The sequence below is a fragment of the Crocodylus siamensis genome, chromosome 1, assembly GCF_052110815.1.
Source record: "Crocodylus siamensis isolate JL-2025a chromosome 1, ASM5211081v1, whole genome shotgun sequence".
Lineage (NCBI taxonomy): Eukaryota > Metazoa > Chordata > Crocodylia > Crocodylidae > Crocodylus > Crocodylus siamensis.
This window is the reverse complement of record NC_143395.1, coordinates 214712875-214736813: the sequence shown is the minus strand read 5'-3', so window position 1 is coordinate 214736813 and position 23939 is coordinate 214712875. Positions and strand designations below refer to the sequence as shown.

General features: G+C 48.6%; 1 protein-coding gene and 1 long non-coding RNA gene across 3 annotated transcripts in view; one reads left to right on the top strand and one right to left on the bottom strand.

Moving 5' to 3' along the window:
- CCDC191 (coiled-coil domain containing 191) overlaps positions 1 to 23939 on the top strand; it is a 46872-nt gene that overhangs the window by 1530 nt on the left and 21403 nt on the right. The window contains exons 1-7 of one of the 2 annotated variants that reach the window (XM_090056455.1): positions 1827 to 2785; positions 3174 to 3315; positions 4986 to 5132; positions 5664 to 5842; positions 6334 to 6557; positions 17870 to 18020; positions 22648 to 22838. In XM_090056455.1, the coding sequence (XP_089912581.1) occupies positions 5009 to 5132; positions 5664 to 5842; positions 6334 to 6557; positions 17870 to 18020; positions 22648 to 22838 (869 nt within the window). In that variant the 5' untranslated portion in view covers positions 1827 to 2785; positions 3174 to 3315; positions 4986 to 5008. Of the gene's footprint in view, positions 1 to 1826; positions 2786 to 3173; positions 3316 to 4985; positions 5133 to 5663; positions 5843 to 6333; positions 6558 to 17869; positions 18021 to 22647; positions 22839 to 23939 lie in introns of those variants that run through there. The other variant, XM_090056454.1, reaches the window with a different exon arrangement.
- On the bottom strand, positions 6551 to 17241 carry LOC149874125 (uncharacterized). The gene is made up of 3 exons (XR_016443418.1): positions 16766 to 17241; positions 16406 to 16549; positions 6551 to 6683 (listed from the first exon to the last, which is right to left on the bottom strand). It is a non-coding gene; the product is annotated as an uncharacterized LOC149874125 (long non-coding RNA).

The following is a 23939-nucleotide window of genomic DNA, read 5'->3' as shown; positions in this document are numbered from 1 at the left end:
CTGCTTACATGCCATGTGCAACTTTCCCTCCAAAATTAGCTTTTTGAAATTGTAATTTGTGTTGTAAGTGGGGGAAGCTTGTATTTTTTCCCCTAGAATAGCAGAAGTGGCACCTTTATGAGGCCTATTTGACATGTGAATTATAGCATACAGAGAGTCTTTAGTTATTGTCTTAGTCATGTACATGCATGTAGAGAATACCTAGGAAAAGGGCATCCCCTGCCCTGAGGAGTTTTTGGTGTAAATAGACTGCAAACAAAGGTGGGGAGTGGGAGGAAGGAAGGATGGCAGGAATAGAAATGCCATCTCTATTTGCAGAGAGGGAACTGAGAAAAAGAAAGATGTGAACTTCAATCCTGCAAAGTTTGTGTTGATGAATGGTGTTACTGAAGTTAGGTGGACTAGTCATACTCATAACATCAACTCTTTGGAGAATCAGTTAACTTGCACAAGGTAACACAGGAAATCTTTGCAATATTTGAGGTGAATCCATGTCTCTTAAGCACAGAAGCATTTGAGTTAGAAATGAAAAGGAAGCTTAGAGTGTTGATATCACTGGTGAAAGAGCAAAAACTTTCATGGGACTCAAGTGACTGGTCCTAGGCTTGATCACATTAAACCAAGTTTTAAAAAATATATAAGCAGAGATATTTTTACATTCATGTTTTGCATCTTCTTTCTAGCCAAAGTTTGATTCTGACAGTGTGGAGCACTGGATCAAGGTAAACCCATAAACAAAGGACTTTATGAAACAGGGACATGCCGGCGTCAGGGAACGGCATGGCTCAGCAGGTTGAAAATGAGACTAAAAGTCTTTCATCCTTAAGTTTGCATCTGGTAGAGCTTATGATAAAAAGTTTGTGTCTGTTGATAATTGCTTAGTAGCTTCTGGGACATAAATGGATAGCTCTTTGTCAAGTCTCCAGTGAAGATGTCTAAAATCTACCACCAAGATTCATTTTAGTGTATTTAGTCAAATCCAAGATGAGGCCCATCCCCTGCCCAATCAGTATCGGTGGTGGCAGAGTTGTGAGGGGAAGAAAGCCTTTTCTTTAATTTGAGTACTGTACTGGGGCAGGCAGTGGCTCAGGGCTGAAGCTGAGTTGCCACCTGCCCCAGGTCAGAATGGTTCATTGGGCGAAGGAAGAGGCCCATTGCCAAGGGGAGCATGCAGGGAAAAGAGAACCTGCAGCCTGACCCCCATGCTTGTGCCTTCCCCCTCACCTGCTGCTTCCCTCCCCCCTTACTTTCTGCTCTGGTCTCTCCAGCCCTGACCTCACCTGGCTGGGTACAGCTTCTGCCTGGCCAGGTTGGGCTGGGCTGGGCTGGACTGTGGCCAGGCCAGGGCCACACTGCTGCTGACTGCCCTGGAGGAGCAGAACTGCAGCAGAAGGTAAGTGTGGGAGGGTAGGCAACAGGGGTCAATCATGGGCATGGAGGTGGGGAAGGCAGGCCACAGGGAGGAGCAGGAGGTGGGAAGGCAGAGTGGGGGAGCAGATAAAGGCACAGGGGCAGGGGACAGGCACAGGCATGGAGGGGCAGGTGGTGGCAGACATGGGGGAAGGACTGGCAGAGGCATGTGGTGCAGGGGAGCAAGAATCTGGTCCCATGCCCCACATCACTGTTTTCCCTGCCACAGCAGTGGGGGAGGAGGGTGGGTACAAATTTAAGATGACTTTCCATTAATTAGATGTTATATGTAGAAAATTATAACATATTTATCATTTTCCATGCACAGAATTTAATTATTGGGGACTTCATCTTAAATTTGAAGTTATCTTGGATTTGGGTAAATACAGTACTTATTTATGAACTAGAATCCTTAAAACAGTTAAAGACAATAAGCCTGTAAAAAAAGTGAAGCTGCCAAAGAAAATGATTGCTTGTGGTGGCCATATTGCCTTGTGTTGTGATCCTGTCTAAATTGATTGGGCTAAACCAGTTATGATTCTGATAGAGGGCCTTTAAGGTTCACCTAGGTAATGAAGGATGTGATGCTGTTGAGTAGATAGGTCATGTTGTTCCCTTAGGGTCAGTACTCTCCCCTAGTCTAGCAAGAAGCTTAGGGTCTCTGTGCTACTGGAAGCACCTTCTTTTATGCGAAATGTATCTTCAAGGTCCTGACTGCTAGTGAGTGTTAAAAATGCAGTGATACCTTTGGCAGGAATACACGTTAAACCCAGTGTCTTACCCAAATACCAGTTTGGTAAATGTATCTTGGTTCCCAGCAGTATCAGTAGTTTGTGGTAGGGCTGCCCCACTTCTGAGTGTGTAGGAGACTCGAGGCCTTTGCTGCAACAGTGAAACGCACTTGGGCTTGTTTCTCTCAAGCTGAACAATTGATTTTAGTATTCTAGATCTTCCCAAGATCTAAACATTTATTATTGTTTAAAAGAAATGAGGTCAGATGCCAAGTTACATTTTTAAGGCTTTCAAGGAGAGGGGTCTGCAGTTTAGCTTGATGCATGATGGTTGAAATATTTCTTTAGTACAATCTGTAAAGTCCCCTGTCCTTTTTCAGAATAGGGGATGCAGCACTGCTATGAGATAAAATAGTCATTTTTAGAAATCTGAGCACACAAAAAACACTGAATGAATGCCTTATCTAAACTCATTTTTTTCCATTCTTTATCTTAGAAGCAACTGAATGGAATGTGCCCAAGTTTATCTCCCATCACACACAAGGAAGCCTACTGTTACCTCCGGATTGAACACAAAGTTCAGAAATTTCCCTCTAACTAGTAGTAGGGTTGCATTATAGTAGCTGTAATGGTGCAGGAAATAGGTGAGAAGCAAGGGTTTTTTGGAGATATCTTTTATTGGACCAACGGTATATTTAGGAGATATGTTAGACAAACTTCCGGGCACATCAGATCTCTGATACTGTGTGCCCAAAAGCTTGACTGACATCCAAAAAAATTTTTTTTTTAAGTTGCAAGCACCTAAAAACAGGTCTAAGTGCTTTATAAACCTACTTGGTAGCATGATGTTATGAGATTATAATAATGTATAGATAAACTCTTTCTTCATGTGGACACCTGCTGAAGTTATTGGGAATCTGCAGGAGTACCCTAACATGGAGCATAGAATCGGAATCTAGAATGTATCATGTTTGAAAAGGAGGATGTATCAGTCATGAACAATTTTTCTTGCCTCCTTTATCTATTTTAAAGAGAGTGGAACAAGCCTCTGAGTTTGCTGTTTCTGAAGCTTTTTCCCTTAACAAGTCAGCATACCGTAAAGGTCTACATGGTCCTGTGTTGGATCTGGAAACAACAGAGCAGCTACAGGATCATGACGAGGCCTATGCAGAAGGTGAGTTTAAGTTCCCCCCCTTCTTCCCCCTTCAACTCTGCATGTTGTCAGCTTCAACATGTCCCCCAGCGGATTTTTTTTTATTTTTTATAAATAGGCTTTTACTGAATCTAGGACCAAAAGGAGTAGTTCATACACTGGGTTAGATTTCAGTTGTACAGCCTAGTGGAGAAAGGCACAATGAGAATCAACATGTTGAAACTGAAGTTAGACAATTACTGAAACAAACTACTAAAGGAAATGGTAGATCCTCCATTTATTTCTTTGACACTTCAGATGAAGACTGGACAGCTGCCTTTATTGGAAGCCATGCTTTAATCAAACACAAGTTATTGGCCTCACTGTAGAAGGAGCTGAAAGGCATTTTGTGGCCTGCGCTATAGTTGGCACTAAAAATATTTATGAATAATTTTATTCATTCTCTTGAATTCCAGTGAAAAGTTTACTTAATAAAAGCTCTTTGTATTGCAGCTACAGCCCAAACCATGCAGTATTACCAACCTGAATGTGACAAATGCCTGCAAGCGAAAAGGAAGTGATTTCCATTATCTCTGCTGTCCTAAGTAAAGGAAATGCAGATGCTGCACAGGCAGCATGAAATGTTAGAAGCAACTTGGATCTTTACACATGACTAATTATTTTACAGCACTCAAGCCAGCAAGACGCCACACAGAACAGATGGAAAGGCAGGGCCCTTGAAAGAGCTTATATTCTGCTAATGTCCAAGTCAGCGGTTTCACTTGTCATGCTATATCTGAAAAATAGAGCTAACTTCTGACAAGTGTCTGAAATTTGAAAGTGCTTTCCTAGCACTTTTTGTTTCTTGTTTGTCTTGTTTTTATCATCCTTTTACACCTAATAATCTTTCCTGAGCAGTCGAGCACAACCTGAAAGCTTTTAGCTAGAAGCCAGAATTATAATACCCAAGATTATCATCTGCAGTAACTATTTACCAATAATACTGACAAAGAAAATGTAAAGCTCCTTTACTCCAGCTGTGATGAGTCCACATTGCTCTCTTAAAGAATGCCCCAATAAGATAAGCGGACTTCATCTGTTATTAGATAAACAGCATTGCTTATGAATCAGCCTAATGACAGATTGCAAATCAGGGTAACAGATTACATTTTTGTTGCTCTTGCCTTCTTTTTTCCCCATTTCTTTGTGTATTTATATATATATATATATATATATATATATATATATATATATAATACATTTGCTTGAGTACCCTTTTATTTTGTTGTATAACTTAGTTGCCATACCAGAGATTTGGTGTGGGTGTTTCCTTGTCTCTCACACTAGAAAGAAGAGTTTTTACAAAAGAATTTTTCTTCCAAGGGTTTGTTAGGCCTTTGAATTAAATGAAAAAGCTAAAAGTTATAGCCCTGTTCCCCTAAAAAAGACTTATGGCTTTTTATTCCGGGGCTCAGTTATGATGGAATAAAAAAACAATCACCTTCTAGGTTTTTTGTATACTGAGAAGAAGGGATCAGGGGAAGTAGTGATCTAATTACATTTTCCTTTACATATCACCCTGCAGTCATTTCAAATGCACAAAACAGCTTGTTATGCAATTCTTCCAAGGGGACAGAGTCTTGCTATTGTATGCTTACAACAATACTTCCCATCCTAATAAACCCATCCATCTTTCTGTCTGTCCCCTGTAGCCCAGGAGCTGCTCAATGATTGGATGAATTCCAAACTGAGACTGAAGCTGGCAAGTGACATAGAAGAGGATGTTGGAGAGTCTGCAGGAGACTCTAATCCTTCTAAAGCGCCCCTGGCTGACTTTATGAAGTATGAGCGGTTTGATGGTGAGAGCATCACAAAACCATTCCTAGCTGACCTTGGAGGCTGTTCTGGACAGGCAGACTGGCCTGCTGCTGAGATGATAGGCTTGAAAAGCAGGAATCCTCTTTGTTACCAGGCAATAGGAATAACCTAGGTTAATAGAGCCCTAGACTTTTTTCCTCGCTCTTGCACCAACTTGCTGTGTCACTGCATAAGCAAGCCCTTTCAACTCTGTGCACCCTAGTTTCTCCACAAATAAAATAGAGCTAACATTTTCCTGACTCACAGAGATGTTCCAAGGCCTGTCAGGTTTGTACAATAGTTTGAGATCTTTACAATCAAGGGAGAAAAGGTAGCAAAATCTTACTTCTTAAATTAGTGAATGGGAGGATGTTTTAGGCTTTTTGGAGCTACACTGAATGCAGACACTGTGGCTGCTTTCATCACAATTAATCTGGGAAATGGATCTCTGATTACTTCAGGCTTGATGGCTGTAAGTTGTGGGGTTTATGCATTTCAGGGGGGGTCAAGATGATTTGGATTTGTTGTTCCAGACTTGTGTGGCTATCTGGAACAGGAGTTGGAGAGCACTACTGTTCAAGACTTTCTGCACCATCTTTTACAAAGTGAAATGGTGGACCATGGTATACTGAAAGACCTCCGGATTGAAGACCTCAAGGAAAAACAAAAACCAAGGGATCCACGAGTTACTATGGAGCTTAGACACAAGCAGGTGAGGAACAGGCCCCACACCTAAAAGTGCTAAAGGAAACAATGCCATTTGCTGCAGGAGTTCTATAATTAACCCATGGAATCTCATGCAACATCATATCATGGGCACAAGCAGTTTAGTGCATTTCTCAAAAGGAATATGCATAACAAATACAGTCATTTCATAGCTACTTAAGCCACCATCTCTTTTCTAGATCCATTAAGATTTTGATTCCTTTATCAGGACTGACAGGAAAAAAGACACAACAGCTAGACACTGAGTTTACACTTGTGGAATGCCACTCTGTTGAATAGAACTCCTGAGTCGTCCTCTGCTCTGTCAGAGACCATAATCCTATCCAGTTCTTTTTTATTATAGAGATGATAGATTGTGTGTTTTGGATACTTTTCAGTTGGAACTTGCTCGAGACCCACATTCTCAGCCTAACACCATCCTCAAGCCTCCAGAGAGGAGGAACTGCTTTGACCCTTTGCAGTATTTTCTCTTTCCAGGTCAAGGAAAACCGCATAAAGCGTCAGAAGGAGCTAGAGCTCCAGAGGCAAGAGAAGGCCCTGAAGAAATTAGCTCTGTCTGAAGCTAAACAGCTAGTGCAGGAGGAGAACAGAAGGAAGGACCTGAAGGCGAGGAAGAAGGAGGAGGAGATCCAGAGAGAGATGGTGAAGTTGCGGAAGGAAATGGCGGAGAAGAGGCACATCATGGGAGAAGTGCAAAGAATGTAAGAGGGGAGGAGGGAGAACATGGAAGTCAACCCCTGCAGCTAATCATGCCTTTCACAGGGGCTCTGAATCCCAATGACAGGACGTTTCTCTTGTCACCAACTCCAGGTTGCAGTAAACTCTGCCTAAAAAATATAAAGCATTGTGGTTATAAAGGAGAGTCAGCTCTCTTGGAGACGTGTATGTTCCTAACATCTATATTTTTAAATAGTTCTGGACACAGAGGCATTACTCTTCATCATTTGAAGCCCCCCAAAGACCCCCCAGTAGCTGTGGAGCCCCTTGCCAACCCCCAGCACAGCTGGAAGCAAGCGGGGCCTGTGGTGGGAGGGGGTTAACCCCTGAGTGAGTGGAAGGAGGCGGTTCAGTGGAGCCAGGCTGGGTCAAGCCCCACCCAGGCCCGTACTTCGCCCAGACCCCAGGGAGCCATGCGACCAAAGCCGCTCAAACAGGCTGCACAAACAGGCGCGCTTGTCTGCTGGCAGGTGAGTTAGCGCAGAGTTCACGCAGGAGGGCCCGAGACCTTGCCTGCGAACCCCCCAGGGTAGATAGTCCCAGCCGTAGCTAGCCTACCAGAGGCATGACACCCTCCGCCCGGCACCTCAGAGACAGCCACCCAGACGGAGCCCAGGGTTCCAGGATCCACACAGCTCTCAGCTGCGGGGGCTGCCTGTCACTTTTTCAGGCTCTGGGGCCCGGGAGCATGGCCATCTCCCCTTGTGGGGTCTGCTCCCTTTTGGGGGCTCCAGCACGCCAGCTGGAGAAGCTCCAGGCCACAATCCAGAGACTGCGCACCATCAGCGACTGTGAGCAGGAGATCGACTCCTAGTGCCAGGCCCTTCTCCCCCGGGAGCTGGAGGGTAGACCACAGTCTCCTGCCAGGACAAAGGAGGACTCTGGGACCTCCCGCTCTGTCCAGTCAGGGGCACGGACCAAGGTGGTCAAGGGCCCTAAGGCCCGCCACACCAAGGCCCCTGCCCCACCAAAGCTTAGCAACAGGTACGCACCTCTTGCTGCTCCAGCAGAGCCTGCTGAGTTGCTGGCTTCCACAGGCAACACAGGCTCAACTGCAGCTACTGCCCTCGCTCTCCCCAAGACAAAATGTAAGGTATTTGTTGTGGGAGACTCCATCCTGAGGGGGCAATCTGCCACCCTGACCCCTTAGTCCGGGAAGTCTGCTGCTTCCCGGGGGCCCGCATCTGGGACATTGCAGAGAAGATCTCTAAGCTCCTCCGGCCCACAGACCACTATCCCATGCTCCTTATTCATGTGGGCACCAGTGACATGGCTTGGAGTGCTCCCAGCCAGGTCACGAGGCACTACAGGGATTTGGGAGCAGGGCTAAAGGGTCTGGGGGCACAGGTGGTGTTCTCATCAATCCTCCCAGTCTCGGGGTATGGGCTGAGGAGGGAGAGGAGGATCCACATAGTCAACCAAAGACTACGGCGCTGGTGTCATCGGGAAAGCTTTGGCTTCCATGACCACAGCCCGCTCTTTGATGAGACAGACAGCGAGGTGCTGGGAAGAGATCTCCACATCTCTCCCCTGGGGAGGAGGCTTTTCTCAGCCAGACTGGCTGACCTGCTGCATCGGGCTTTAAACTAAGCCCGTTAGGGGACATGGGGACTACTACCACTGCTGGCCTGCTGAGTAACCCTTGCAAAGCCAGCAGGCCAAGGCACTTGAGAGAGCCCACCCCTGCCCCAGCCCTGGTGCAATCTGTGGGCAAGGCATGAGCCTCCAAGGGGACACTTTCCTGCCTGTGCACAAATGCCAGGAGCTTGGGGAACAAGCAGGAGGAGCTCGTCCTCCTGCTCAGTGCAAATAATTATGATATCATAGGAATAACGAAGACCTGGTGGGACTCCACCCATGACTGGACCATGGGTATTGAGGGCTATACCCTGTACAGGAGAGATCGTGTAGCTAAAAAGGGGCAGGGATGTAGCTCTCTATGTTAAGGAAAGCTACATATCCCTCCAAGCTGATCTTGGTGATCAGGGTGGACAACTGGATACCCTCTGGTTAAAATCCGTGGGGAACATGGCACAGGACACAATGGTGGGAGTCTACTACAGACCTCCCACCCCAAGTCCTGAGCTTGACCAGGAGTTCACCCAGGAACTAGCTGAGGCCACATGCTCCAGGACCATGGTTGTCATGGGTGACTTCAATTACCCAGACATCTCATGGGAGGATCACTCTGCAAAAACTGAGCAGTCACAAAACTTCCTCTTGTGTGTGGATGACCTCTACCTGACTCAAGAAGTCTATGGGCCAACGAGACGCAAAGCGCTGCTCGACCTGGTACTGGCTACTGGGGAGGACCTAATCGATGACCTAGTGATCGATGGGAAGCTGGGTCGCTGGGTGACAGCGACCACAAGCTGATCACCTTCACCACCCACTGTAAACCTGGCAAGTCAGTCAGCAATAGTGACTTCAGGAAAGCTGACTTTAACAAGCTCAGATGGCTGGTCAGTGAGGCCCTAAGGGATCACGACCCCAGGGAGAGGGGACCTAGCAGACCTCCTGAGGCTAAAAAGAAAGGCCTACAAAGGATGGAGGATGGGATTCACCTCCAAGGAGGATTATTCTGCACTGGTCCGGTCTTGCAGGGAGCAAACCAGGAAAGCCAAGGCTGCAACTGAACTCCAACTAGCTTTGAGCATCAAGGACAATAAAAAATCCTTTTTCAGACATGTGGGGAGCCGGAGGAAAAGCAAGGGCAACATTGGACCCCTGCTGAACCAGATGGGGCAACTGACAACTGACGCCCAGGAAAAAGCCAATCTATTAAATAGGTACTTTGAGTCGTTCTCTCATCAGTCCCATGGGATGTCCATGCCCGCAACGGGACAGGGAGTTCCGGGTGAGGGAGATCCCCTGCCGTCCATCAATGCTGACCTCGTGAAGGAACACCTTGAGAAGCTGGATACCTTCAAGTCAGCCGGCCCTGACAATCTACACCCCAGAATACTCAAGGAGCTGGTGAGCATCATAACCCAGCCCCTGGCACGGATCTTTGAAAACTCCTGGGGCTCTGGTGTAGTGCCCGAAGACTGGAAGAAGGCCAATGTGGTGCCAATCTTCAAGAAAGGGAGGAAAGTGGATCCGGCTAACTATAGGCCCATTAGCCTGAGTTCTATCCCAGGGAAGATCTTAGAAAAGTTTATTAAAGAGGCCATCCTTAATGAACTGGCCGATGCCAACATCGTAAGGGATAGCCAGCACGGGTTTCACCAATCTCATTTCCTTTTACAGTGAAGCGACCTATCACCTGGACAAGAGAGAAGAGATTGAGGTCATATATCTTGACTTCAAAAAAGCCTTCGATCTGGTATCCCATGATCACCTCTTGGCGAAACTGGCTGATTGTGGCCTTGGGTTCACCATGATCCGCTGGCTGGGAAATTGGCTCTGTGGTCGGACCCAGAAGGTAGTAATAGATGGAAGTCACTCATCACGGTGTCCTGTAACCAGTCCCCCAAGGCTCTGTCCTTGGACCCATATTGTTCAACATCTTCATTAATGATGTGGACATTGGAGTCGGAAGCAAACTGCCCAAGTTCGCCAATGACACCAAACTTTGGGGCAAAGCATCCACACCAGAAGACAGGCGGGCGATCCAGGCTGACCTAGACAGGCTCATCAGATGGGCGGACAAGAATATGATGGTGTTTAACACCGAAAAATGCAAGGTTCTCCACCTTGGGAAGAAAAACCTACAGCATCCTTATAAGCTTGGCAGTGCTACGCTGGCTAGCACTACAGACGAAAGAGACTTGGGGGTCATCATTGACCACAAGATGAACATGAGCCTGCAATGCGATGCTGCAGCTACTAAAGTGACCAAAATGCTGGCTTGCATCCATAGATGTTTCTCAGGCAAATCCCAGGATGTCATTCTCCCCTTGTACTCGGCCTTGGTGAGGCCGCAGCTGGAGTACTGCGTCCAGTTTTGGGCTCTACAATTCAAAAAGGATGTGGAGAAGCTTGAGAGAGTCCAGAGAAGAGCCACGCACATGATCAGAGGTCAGGAAAGCAGACCTTATGATGACAGGCTGAGCGCAATGGGGCTATTCAGCCTGGAAAAGCACAGGCTCAGGGGTGATCTGATGGCCACCTATAAGTTTATTGGGGTGACCACCAGTATGTGTGGGGACATTTGTTCACCAGAGTGCCCCAAAGGATGATGAGGTTGAATGTTTATAAACTACTGCAAGACTGTTTCCAGATGGACATAAGGAAGAATTTCTTTACTGTCCAAGCCCCCAAGGTCTGGAACAGCCTGCCACTGGAGGTGGTTCAAGCACCTACATTGAACACTTTCAAGAGCAAATTGGATGCTTATCTTGCTGGGATCCTATGACCCCAGCTGACTTCCTACCCTTCAGGCAGGGGGCTGGACTCAATGATCTTCCAAGGTCCCTTCCAGCCTGAATGTCTATGAAATCTATGAAATTTATCACCCAGAAACCGACAGATAAAAATATGACAACTCAAATGCCAACACCTACAGAATTGTACATGTCATTTAAAAATCAGTGACTTGCTTTCTTCAGAGAGAGACAGAAATGTCACTGGCTAGTAGACCTCAAAAGTGTTGCAGAGCCTGGGCCCAGCTTCCACTGAGCTCAGGAGATCAGTGGGTCTCACATTTGCCTCAGAACCACAGTTCCTGTTGGGTGCTGGAACTGCCACTTCTATCGCCAGAAGGCAGTCATGTAACCTATGTTCTTTTACATGGGCTTTCTTGAAACTTACATACTGGGGTAGTTTAGAGTGAAGATGTGAAGTGACAGTGGCCTTCCTGACTGCTGGCCCATGTTCATCTTGGCATTAATGATGACTCCAAAATCTTTTCTGCCTCTGTACTGATGAGAAGGGAGTTCCCCAGCCTGTAGGTATGGTGCTGGTTCTTCCCCCCCAGATGCATCACTTTGTACTTGTCAGTGTTGAAACTCATCCTGTTCTCATCTGCCCACCCCTGTAACCTGTCTAGGTCTGATTGTAGCTTATTCCTCCCTTCTAGTGTGCCCACATCCCCCCACATCTTAGTGTCATCAACAAATTTGAGCAGGGTGCTTTTTATCCCCTTGTCCAAGTCACTGATGCAAAGAATTATGATGTCATTGGGATAACGGAGACCTACTCCACCCATGACTGGACCACAGGTATAGAGGGCTATACCCTGTACAAGAGGGATCGTGTTGACAAAAGGGGCGGGGGTGTAGCTCTCTATGTGAAGGAAAGCTACATGTCCCTGCAAGCTGATGTTGGCAACCAGCATGGACAGCTAGAGACACTCTAGGTAAAAATTCCTGGGGAATGCGGCACAGGGGACACAATGGTGGGAGTCTACTACAGACCTCCCACTCAAGGTCCTGAGCTTGACCAGGAGTTCGCCTGGGAACTGACTGAGGCCGCTTGCTCCAGGACCTTGGTTGTCATGGGGGACTTCAATTACCCGGACATCTCATGGGAAGATCACTCAGCAAAATCCGAGCGGTCGCAAAGCTTTCTCTCGTGCGTGGATGACCTCTACCTGACTCAAGAAGTCTATGGGCCAACGAGAGGCGAAGCGCTGCTCGACCTGGTACTGGCTACGGGGGACGACCTAATCGGCGACCTAGTGATCGATGGGAAGCTGGGTGACAGCGACCACGAGCTGATCACCTTCACCATCCGCCGTAAAGCTGGCAAGTCAGTCAGCAACGCAGAAGTCCTTGACTTCAGAAAAGCCAACTTTGACAAGCTCAAGAGGCTTGTCGGTCAGGCCCTCAGGGATCGTGACCCCAGGGAGATGGGAGTTCAAGAAGAGTGGTTGCTTCTCAAGGAAGCAATCCTCAGTGCACAAGCTAAATCTATTGCAACACGGAGGAAAGGCAGCAAGAAGGCACAGCAGCCCTCCTGGCTCTCCAGGGACCTAGCAGACCTCCTGCGGCTAAAAAGGAAAGCCTACAAAGGATGGAGGACAAGATTCACATCCAAGGAGGATTATTCTGCGCTGGTCCGGTCCTGCAGGGAGCAAACCAGGAAAGCCAAGGCTGCAACTGAACTCCAACTAGCGTCAAGCATCAAGGACAACAAAAAGTCCTTTTTCAGATATGTGGGGAGCCGGAGGAAAAGCCAGGGCAATGTTGGACCCCTGCTAAACCAGATGGGGCAACTGATGCCCAGGAAAAAGCCAACCTACTAAATAGGTACTTTGCATCAGTCTTTCATCAGTCCCATGGGATGCCCATGCCTGCTATGGGACAGGGAGATCCGGGTGATGGGGATCTACCCTCACTAAATGCTGACCTCATGAAGGAACACCTTGAGAAGCTGGATACCTTCAAGTCAGCCGGCCCTGACAATTTTCACCCCAGGGTACTCAAGGAGCTGGCAAGTGTCATAGCCCAGCCCCTGGCACGGATCTCTGAAAACTCCTGGGGCTCTGGTGTAGTGCCCGAAGACTGGAAGAAGGCCAATGTGGTGCCGATCTTCAAGAAAGGGAGGAGAGTGGATCTGGCTAACTACAGGCCCATTAGCCTGACTTCTATCCTGGGGATGATCTTAGAAAAGTTTATTAAGGAGGCCATCCTTGAGGGACTGGCCCAAGCTAACATCCTAAGGGACAGCCAGCATGGGTTTGTTGCGGGTAGGTCTTGTTTGACCAATCTCATTTCCTTCTATGACCAGGTGACCTATCACCTGGACAAGAGAGAAGAGATTGATGTCATATATCTTGACTTCAAAAAAGCTTTTGATCTGGTATCCCATGATCACCTCTTGGCCAAACTGCCCAGTTGTGGCCTTGGCTCCACGACGATCCGCTGGCTGGGAAACTGGCTCTGTGGTCGGACCCGGAGGGTTGTAATTGATGGCGGTCACTCATCGTGGTGCCCTGTGACCAGTGGGGTCCCTCAAGGCTCTGTCCTGGGACCCATCCTGTTCAACATCTTCATTAATGATGTGGACGTTGGAGTCAGGAGTGGACTGGCCAAGTTCGCCGATGACACCAAACTTTGGGGCAAAGCATCCACGCCAGAAGATAGGCGGGTGATCCAGGCTGACCTGGACAAGCTCAGCAAATGGGCAGACGAGAACCTCATGGTGTTTAACACCGAAAAATGCAAGGTTCTCCACCTCGGGAGGAAAAACCTGCAGCATCCTTATAGGCTCGGCAGTGCTACGTTGGATAGCACTACAGAAGAAAGAGACTTGGGGGTCATCATTGACCACAAGATGAACATGAGCCTGCAATGCGATGCTGCAGCTACTAAAGTGACCAAAATGCTGGCGTGCATCCATAGATGCTTCTCGAGCAAATCCCGGGACATCATTCTCCCCTTGTACTCGGCCTTGGTGAGGCCGCAGCTGGAGTACTGCGTCCAGTTTTGGGCTCTACAATTCAAAAAGGATGTGGAGAAACTTGAGAGAGTCCAGAGGAGAGCCACGCGCATGATCAGAGGTCAGGAAAACAGATCTTACGATGACAGGCTGAGAGCCATGGGACTCTTTAGCCTGGAAAAGCACAGGCTCAGGGGTGATCTGATGGCCACCTGTAAGTTTATCGGGGTGAACACCAGGATCTGGGGGAACGTCTGTTCACCAGAGCGCCCCAAGGGATGACGAGGTCGAACGGTCACAAACTCCTGCAAGACCGTTTCAGGCTGGACATAAGGAAGAATTTCTTTACTGTCCGAGCCCCCAAGGTCTGGAACAGTCTGCCAGCGGAGGTGGTTCAAGCACCTACATTGAACACCTTCAAGAGTAAATTGGATGCTTATCTTGCTGGGATCCTATGACCCCAGCTGACTTCCTGCCCTTTGGGCAGGGGGCTGGACTTGATGATCTCCCAAGGTCCCTTCCAGCCCGAATGTCTATGAAATCTATGTTGAACAGTGCGGGCCCGAGGACCAAGCCCTGTCCACATCCCTCCAGGTCGAAAATGACCCATCCACCACCACTCTCTGGATGCGGCCCTCCATCCAGTTGGCGACCCATTTGACTGTGTAGGTGTCAACACCACGGTCTCCTAGTTTTTTAATGAGAATGGGGTGAGAGACAGTCTTTCTGGACTTTTAGAAGGCCTTCGACACTATGTCCACTGCTACCCTTGCAGCTAAGTATTTGGTGACCTGGTCATAGAAGGCACCAGGTTGGTCTGACAGGACCTGCCGCTAATGAACCCGTGTTGATTGCCCCTAAGCATAATCTCCCCTGCCAGCCCCTCGTGGACATGTGCCAGAATAATTCTCTCAAAAAGGTTGCCCAGGATCGAGGTAAGACTAACTGGCCTATGGTTCCCCAGGTCCTCCTTCATCCCCTTTTTGAAAATGGGAACCACGTTGGCCCTCTTCCAGTCCTCTGGCACCACACCGGAGCACCACAAGTGCTCGTACAGCTGTGCCAGGGGTCCTGCAATGACCTCAGTTAATTCCCTCAGCCCTCTGGGGTGGAGATCGTCCGGACCAGCTGATGTAAATACATCCAGTCCCTCCAGAAGTTCCCTAACTAGTTCCTCACTGACCCTTGGCCTGGGTGCATGTCCCCTGGGGCCTGGGGGTGGGGCCCGGTGGGGGGACTGATCCGGTCCCTGCTAAGGAAAATGGAGGCAAAAAAGTTGTTAAATAGGTTAGCTTTGTCATCTGGTGTGATGACCAAATTTCCTAGCATGTCTTGCAGGTGCCCCATGTTACCCGTTACCTTCTTTTTGCCCCCTTTGTATTTAAAAAAGGACTTGTTGTTGTCCTTGATCCGGAAAGCTAATCCCAGTCCCATCTCTGCCTTGGCCTTCCTGACTGCCCCCCTGCATCCCCAAATAACTGCAGTATAGTTCTCCCTGGTGATGGCCCCTCCCTGCCATTGGGTGTGCGCCTCCCGTTTAGCTAGGAGACACTCCCAGATACTTTTGGTGAGCCATGGGGGCTTTTGTGCCCTCCTGCTCCCTTTGATCCGTGTTGGGATTACCTCCCTTTGGGCTTGGAGGATCGTCTCCATAAGGAGCGACCACTCTTCTTGGACACCTGGCTCCCCTCCTCTCCTGGACCTCAGTGCTTCCCTGACTATTCTCCTTAGCTCATTGAAATCCACCCTCCTGAAATCTAGAGCTGCTGCCTTGCTGCGGGCCTTTGCCACCTTGCGCTGGATGGTGAATCCCAGCAGGCGATGATCGCTGTTGCCCAGGTGGTCGAGCACCTGCAGCCCCCTCACCAGGTTGTCACTGGTGGCCAGCACCAGGTCTAACAAGGCATCTCCCCTGGTGGGGCTGTGCACCTCCTGGGTTAGATAGAGGTCCTGCATTCTGGCTAGGAACCTACATGAGTGGTCAGACCTGGCTGACTGCTTTTCCCAGCAGATGTCTGGAAAGTTCAGGTCACCCATGATGGCCACGTCCTTTGACCTAACTACCTCCGTAAGCTGATTCAAGAATTCCTGGTCTAGCTCTTCCCCTTGGTTGGGAAGTCTGTAGTAGACCCCCACCATTGAGTCTCTTTCCCTTCGACTGCCTTGTATTCTAACCCAGAGCACTTCCGTGTGCCCCTCCTCTGACTTTGCTACCTGGTGAGGATGTATGTTCCTCCTTAATGTAGAGTGCCACACCTCCGCCCTTCCTCCCTGTCCTGTCCCTCTTGTACAGACTATAGCCCTTGATATTCACCACCCAGTCATGCATTGCGTCCCACCACGTTTCAGTGAGCCCCACTATGTCTGGGTTGGGGTCAGCCAGCAGGAGAGTAAGTTCCTCCTGTTTGTTTCCCATACTACAAGCGTTTGTGTAGAGGCATTAGAGGCCTCCTATGGATGCGTGCACTGGCCCCCTAATCACAGCATTGCCCTGGCCCCTGTTGCTTACCTATGTATATGTTCCGCTCGTCAGTCTAGACTGCACTATACTTGTGGGTGTTGCTTAGTTTGGCAGTCCAAGTCTTCTTCCGCCCTTGTCTTCCTCTTCCCCCGACAAGCCTAGTTTAAAGCCTGCTGGAGGAGATCTGCCAACCTAGAAGAGAACACACGCTTACCTTTAGGGGAAAGGTGGAGCCCATACCACCTGAGCATGTCTCATCGTGATGTGCGGGTCATTGTCAAGGAAGCCAAAGCCCACCTCAAGACACCATTCCCGAAGCCGCCAGTTGGTCTCTGCGATGCACGTCTCATGCCGTCTTCCATGTCTGCTCACTGGTAGAACAGAGGAGAATACCACCTGTGCACCTACCTCCTTCAGCACGCCCCCCAGAGCGTGGTAGTCTGCCATCAGGTGATCAGGGCTTCTCCTGGCTGCATCATTAGTACCCACATGGATTAGGACCATGGGGTAGTAATCGGTGGGCTGGATCACGGCCTGGATCATCCCCATCACATCCTGAATCTTTGCTCCGGGTAGGCAGTAGACCTCGCATGTCGAGGGGTCCTGGCGACAGATGGGGCCCTCTGTACCTCTCAGGATGGGGTCGCCTATGACGATCACTCAACGCTTACTCCTCTGGGACTGCTTAGCTCCTTTGGCCTGTTCGTAGCGTGGAGAGCGTGGAGTTGCCTCCTCTCCCTCCTTCTCCTCCAGGGTTGCCAGGGCCTCTTACCAGTTCTCCAGCCGGACTGCTGTGTTGCGAGCAGCCCTGGTTCTGGAGGTGACCGTCTGCCACTCTGCAGTGGAGGGCACTTCCTGAGGTGCTTCTTCCTTGGGTGTGTGGCCCTGCAGGGAAAGGAAATAGCCATCAATTTCATCCTTTGCCTCCCTGATTCCCCTCAGCCTGCTAACCTCCTCCTGGCACGGCTCTGGAGCATGGCTCCCTACCGACTCAGCTAGGAGGGATCTGGGGGGCTTCCCCTCTGGATCCGGCTCAGCTGCGTCTGGTCCCTCTGCCCACTTACCTAAGGGGATCAGCTGCTGCTGGCTGTGCTGCTGCGTCTGCCTCCGCCTTGGGTCTGGTAAGGGGGCACATGTGCGTGCAGGACATGCGTGTGCCTGGATCCCTCCTCTCCCCGCTGCTCCTGGCTCCCGAGGAGGATGCTTTGCATTAACATTTGAATGGGAAGGCAGGAGAATGAAAGTGATGGCTCAGGAGGCCTCATCCAGACCTGTGTTCTTAATATTGCCATGTTCTGGACCCCCTTCCTGAGCAGGTTGAATCTTGTGTGGTTTGTGCTCACTTGGTCTTTAAATCTCAAAGCTAACTTTGCTTGCTAAGAGAGCTGGGTTTAGGTAGCTATCATCTTCCCACAGCAGAGGTCATTCTCTGAAAATTGTTAAAGATACTGCAGTGTCTTATTCACTTACTATCTATCTGACTGTGCTTCCTGGTGTTTATTTTGTTTTTAGGGAGAGGCAGAGGCAAAAATCAGTAAAAACCCAGAAGCTGATGGTGGCAGAACAGACACCAACCCCCTTTGATCAGGAGGAAGAGCAAGAAAAAGAAAAACAGAGGAAAGTGAAGGAGTGGTTGACTAGGATTCATATACAGAACCAGCGAGTGAGCATCCTCCTCCTTTATTCAGTATTCTATCTGTTATGTACCACATTTACCTGAATACAAGACAACTTTGAATCTTAGATGACCTCCCACCCCACTGATTGGATTCTATACATGCAAATTGATAAATTTCAATTTTCCATGTACAGAATCCAATTAGTGGAAGTATAACTGGGGTGAATCTCCAGGGGTGGCCACACTATACCCATCCTCCTATGCCAGCCCCCCAGTTTGGCATTCTTGCCATGCCCTTGATGTTAGAATTAGTATAATATTTTTAGGAGGCTGCCTTCAGGCAACCAGAGTTCAGCTGTTGGTGCCTCCTTCCACTCCTCCCCAGACTATTACTAGTCCAACTAGCCTGAATGAGACTGTGCTTCTCTCTGCCCCCCCCCCCCGGGCTCCTAGCCCTATCTCACTCTGGCCTGGACTTTAGCCCCTCCCAGCCTTCAGCCTTGCCTTGGGCCAGGAGCCCAGACTAGAATGTCTGGGCTTTGGCATCGTCTAAGCTATAGCCTACCTCCCTCCCAAAAAGGGAGGCACTCTGCTCTGTAGCCTCCAAACCTCCCCTCATAGCTGCCCAGGTCCACCAGGTGTTAGCAAGCAAACAAAAAGACAACAGACCCTTACTGAGTTAACACAAATAGTTTTCAACAGAAAACTCAACCCTTTCTGCATACCGGAACTGCCCTTAATCAAATCCTTAGTCCCTTAAATGCACTCACTCTCTACCAGCAAAAGTTTCCCATGCTGGGCTTGTAGCTCTTCCCTTTTCCCAAGAGTGCTTTGTCCTTTTCTACCACCTGGGCCAGCCAGCTCCTCTGTCCTGGAGGAGAATCTGTATACTAGTCAGCCCCAACATGCTGGTCAGCTGACCGGGCTTCCTGTTCATGGGGCCCAGATGCTAGTAATTTCCCCCCATTCTGCAGCCAATCATTTGCAGATTGAGCTCTGCAAGAGCCAAGTCCATATCCCAGAGCCAGCTGGCTCTCACTGGGCAATCGCTGCCCTCACTTGAAGCAGGAAGCTTGCCCCTTTTTATTCAGCTAGGTGTTCATCCTGGCAGCTGGAATCTCCTCTGCTTTAGTGGCTCAGCCAAGACTGCTCTCTGCTGGTGTTACTTGTCCTCTCCCTTCCGCAGGCTACAAAAGTTCTGGTCTTAAAACTTGCTAGTTTTTCTTCATCGAGCTATTGAGAAGTAGGCCTGGAAAGGACTCTCAGAGGCCATCTAGTCCAACCCCCTTCCATCCCTAACCAAATCACCCTGTACAATCTTGTACACCCTCTAGTGGTCCAATCCACATTATACAATTAACCTCTTTGTTTTTCTCTCTCTCACAGTAAGAGTTAGGGTTCCCTGTTACAAGAAAGTCATTCTAAATTCTTTCCCCTTATTGCTGTGATGGGAAAAGCAGTAGCTGCCCCCCTACTGCCTACCCGCTACTTCCCCTTGCCTGTGTCTGCCCTTCCTCCCCCGACCATTGTCTGCTCCCGCTGTCCCTTATCTCCTCCATACCTGTGCCTGACCCCTGTTGCCTATCCTTGCCTTCCAACTGCCTTCTACCCTTGCCCCACCCCATGCCTATGCCTGCCTCCTGACTTTAAAGCTAGAGCTGAGTCACCTCCTGCCCTGGGCTGGTTCTTGAATTTAAGATGAGGATTTTTTCCCCCCTAGTTTTTTTGGGAAGAAAACATTGTCTTGGATTTGAGTAAACACAGTACTTATGAAACTCCTGTTGAAGCCACAAACACTGGCTGGTGGCTATTCTTCTTGGTTGTCGCATGAAGGGCAAGTAAGATAGGGGGAGAGAGCAGAGGAAAGGAGAAGTTTTAGAGGCTGGTGATCTAGTGATTGGAACACTGCAGTGGGGGCAAGGGACTCCTGAATACTGATACAGATTCTGCTGCTGGATCCACAGGCAAGTCCTGTAAATTCTGTGCCTCAGTTTCCCCATCCATGCACTTCAGTGAAAGTGGTGGGTAATACTAGGCTTTTGAAGCAGTTGTAGGCATAAAGCAACCCATTCTGACAGGTAAAACAAAAAGAGATGCATAGGGCACCTCTGAAAACTCAGGGTGAGATTCTTTTACCCTCTCTGGCCCCTTGTTCCAAATAAAAGGGTTGTAGTGGCATAAAGGGGCCTTCAGCTCTTAGGTCTGCCCTGGGGGAGGAGCCCCGTCACACCAGTACCATGAAAGACATCTGTAAAGCTTCTCTTCAAAGACTCTTGCAAGGGGAAGGGTATGTTCTGAGGGCAGGGCTTGGGTTGAAAGATTATATCAGGTTTGTGGAGCTAGAGCATATGTGGTGATTCTAGGCATCGCTGGTTCCTATAGCAGGGCCTCAAGAGATTGCCATAATTTAGTATAAGATAAGCTTCTCTCCAGCCCTCTGAGTAGCTCAGGAGAGGAGGTGGCTTAAAGCCATCTCAACACACTGCCTCTGGGCTGTGAGGTATATGCTGTGTGTCAGAGGTACAACACCGTCTTATCTTCACCTATCACTACCCAGCTCTCTGCTCCCAAAGTGTCAAGCTACCAAGGAGATAGTGGTATGGCAGATGCCCTGTAGCACCCAGCATTGAGGTTTTAAGGGTGCATACTAGAAATCTAGAGAGACTTTTTTCCTGTTTGATTTATGCAGTGAAGCAATTCTCTTACCCCCCAGGATAATGCAAACATTACAGGAACAGAGTGCCAAATGCCTGTGAAGTAAGTCTTCTTTAATGGCCTTTAACCCAATCCCCTTGCTTGTTAATGCTAAGTTATAGTTCAGATGATATGATTTGATTAGCACAGCCTAAATCTGTCATGGCAAACAGCTTGTTGTTAAACTAAAAGGACAGTTTTATGCTGAGAGTGTCTTGCTAAAATACTAACCCTGGCACAGAAATTTTATGTTTCCCCCCATATTTCCCTTGCTGTTTCTCCTTAGTGTCAAAGACCAGAGTTTACAGAACAGTAGGGAAAATATCTCTTCACTATTGAGACTATGGAAATGTTTATTCAGTATCTGAAAAATTTTTAAAAACGGCATTTGTATTGCACTCACTGCGTAAGCTGTAGGCTTATAACAGAGGCCCTGTGTCATAAATGGCAGGGCACTCTATTTTAAATTAATAGATCATTTGTCATTGTTAATCATCTTATGTATGTGTGGAATAATTCATGCACAAGTACCCCCTAGCTTTTATACCAGCTGTCCCTGAAGATCACTTGCTGTACAACTCGTATGCCACCACTGCAGGAGCGGAGCAAAGAGATTGTTTAATAGCGCACAACAATACTACACCACAAGCTGAGATGGAACATTAATAGTCCAAATGAAACTGTGGACAGATTCAAGGCTTGTATGATATAAGCTGGGCATATTCAAGGGCAGGAACTGTAACAGAGCTGATATAGGCAATAACACCACTGACTCTTCTAGAACAGAAATAAGTAACCAATATATTGACTTTTTGCCCTCTTCCTAATTCTGTTTGGAGATTGCCATGACTGAGATAAATGCAATTAATACAGGCCATTATGCCCAAAAGGGAAGCAGCTGAGTCCTCCAAGCTGACCTGCTTAGAGGATCAAAATGAACAGCATCTGCAGTGACAGGGCTAGAATTATAGGGTAGATTAGATAGCAAATTGCTGTTCTGTGCAATGTAAATCACTCCCGGAGGCAACGAGTCTGATTACACCACAGGGAAATGCTTTAACTTCCTAGTGGAAAGAGGGCAACTCTAGGTCACGTCATAAATTTTAGCACCAGGAAGTGGCTAGATTTTTGTCTAGTCTTTAAAAAGCAGCTGACGGCTTGTTGACAAATGGGGAGGGGGGGCATAAATTCCATGTAAAGGTAGTCCCATCTTTGGCATCTTATTTTCTTGCCAGTTTGGAGACAACATTCCTTCTAGGAGTTCTATTTTTCACTTGTATTCACTTCTATTTTTCACTTTACACCAGGAGTGCTCTAGCCCTGGCCCATGGACGAGATCTGGCCTGCCGAGCCATGTCATCTGGCCTGCCGGGCTCCCCATGGGTCTGAAAATTTGGTGTTGGAGGAGCATTGGCAGCCTTAATTGTTGCCCCCCGCTGTCAAATTTATGGACCAGGGGAAAGCCAAACAAGCTGGATAGCATGGGCCAGTGTGCCAGATTGAATGTGTTGGGCTGGGGTAGTACAGGGCACATGGGGCTGGGACAGTGCAGGGCTTGATCTGGGCACGTGAGGCCTGATTAGGGTGGCATAGGAACCAACCCTACACAATGAACCAAGAAAGGATCTGGCACATGAACTGGTCCCATGCTGCTCCTCTGGCCTGTGAAGCTGAAAGGTTAAGCACCTCTGCTTTACATTTGCAAACTAATCACATTTTGCTATGGAGCCACTGGGTGCATCTACGCTTTCATTAATGTGCAGTGGTTACTGCACATTTAATTTAGTACTTGAATAACCACAGCTGTATATGATGCATAACTTATCTTCGCATCACTGCTCAACCTTCAGGGGCACTTGCTGCAGGTTTAGAAACATAAGATTTCCTGCAGGGAAAAGCCAACGGAAGGCCTGAGCCAATGAGTATTCATTTGCTAAAGTATACTCACTCACTGGTTTTGTTAACCTTCCCAATGCAGTGCCTACAGCAGCATTTCTCTGCATGGTTCAAGCTCGTTTTGGAGCACAGGATTAAAATCGGGAAAGCCAGGGCCCTCGCTGACTGGAAGTGCCAGCTAAAGGCCCTACGAGCCTGGAGAGACTATACTTGGGCCCAGAAATTGGAGCAGGAGACTCGGAAGTTGGAGACTCATCTCAGGGATCAAAACAGGTAGCAACTCCTGGACCATGTAATGTCTCTTTTTCACAGAGAAGCTAACAGCTGTGAAGCAGTCTTGTGGTAACTGGAAGCTTGTAAAATGGGATAGTCTATTAACAAGAATGAGAAAACCTTTGTCCTTAGTAAATCTACTCATCAGCAGGGATCCTGATTTTTCTCTGACAAAAAATCACAAATTCACTGATAAAACCCCCAAAATCCATTATTAAAATTGAAAGCTCCCTGCAGTGCCCGCCCCCCAGCCCTTCTGGTGGCCCTCACACCCCTCCAGTGCTTCCCCCAGCCCTGCTGGTGCCCCTCACTGCCTCCAAAACAGCCCCCCTGCCCTACTCGTACCTCTTGCCCCCCAGCCCTGCTGGAGGGGGCCCCCAGCTACCAGGGCTATGTGGCTAGGGACCCAAGTCTGCAGCTCCCTGCCCCCAACAGCAGGCATCTGCAGCAGAAGCAGCATGGAGCTGGCTCCCCTACTGCTCTGCCTGCTCGGGTGGGGCTGGGGCCAGCTCCTGGCTCCCTCCCCCAAGCCCTGCCAGTGCCCCCAGCCATGACCTGCAACCCCCTAGCCTGCTAGAGGGGACCCCAGCCCCCTGAAAGCCCCACTTACCTCACAGGATCCAGAAGTAAAGTGAAGCTGAGCTGAGCGGAGCTGTGGCTGAGTGAGAGCCTCAGGCCCCGCCCTTCCCCTCTGGGCTGAGCTGTGGGTTTCCTGCCCTGTTTGCAAACAGTTTTTGCAGGCTGGAGCTCAACCAGCCTGCAGAGCTGTTTGCAAAAGCAAGCAATCCACGGGTTTCTCTGCTAAAAGGTGAAATCCATGATTTTCTCTGGTTTTCTGTGGGAAATGGAAAACCAGGTTCCCTGCTCATCAGTTACCACCTGTTGGAGACACTATCATGCACACTGAAATAAGAATGGTTCAAAGGAAGAATTTTCTCCAAAAATCCCTGTTTTGCTCTGTCTATAAGTGTCCTTCCTAGGGCCTCTCTCACTGACTTCGTCCTTCCTCCAGGCCCCTAAGTCTCAGCAAGCTAAATTTGTCTCTGATAAATCCAGCCATCCACTAACTTCTTGGGGTTACATCAGGGACTAGTTTGGCTC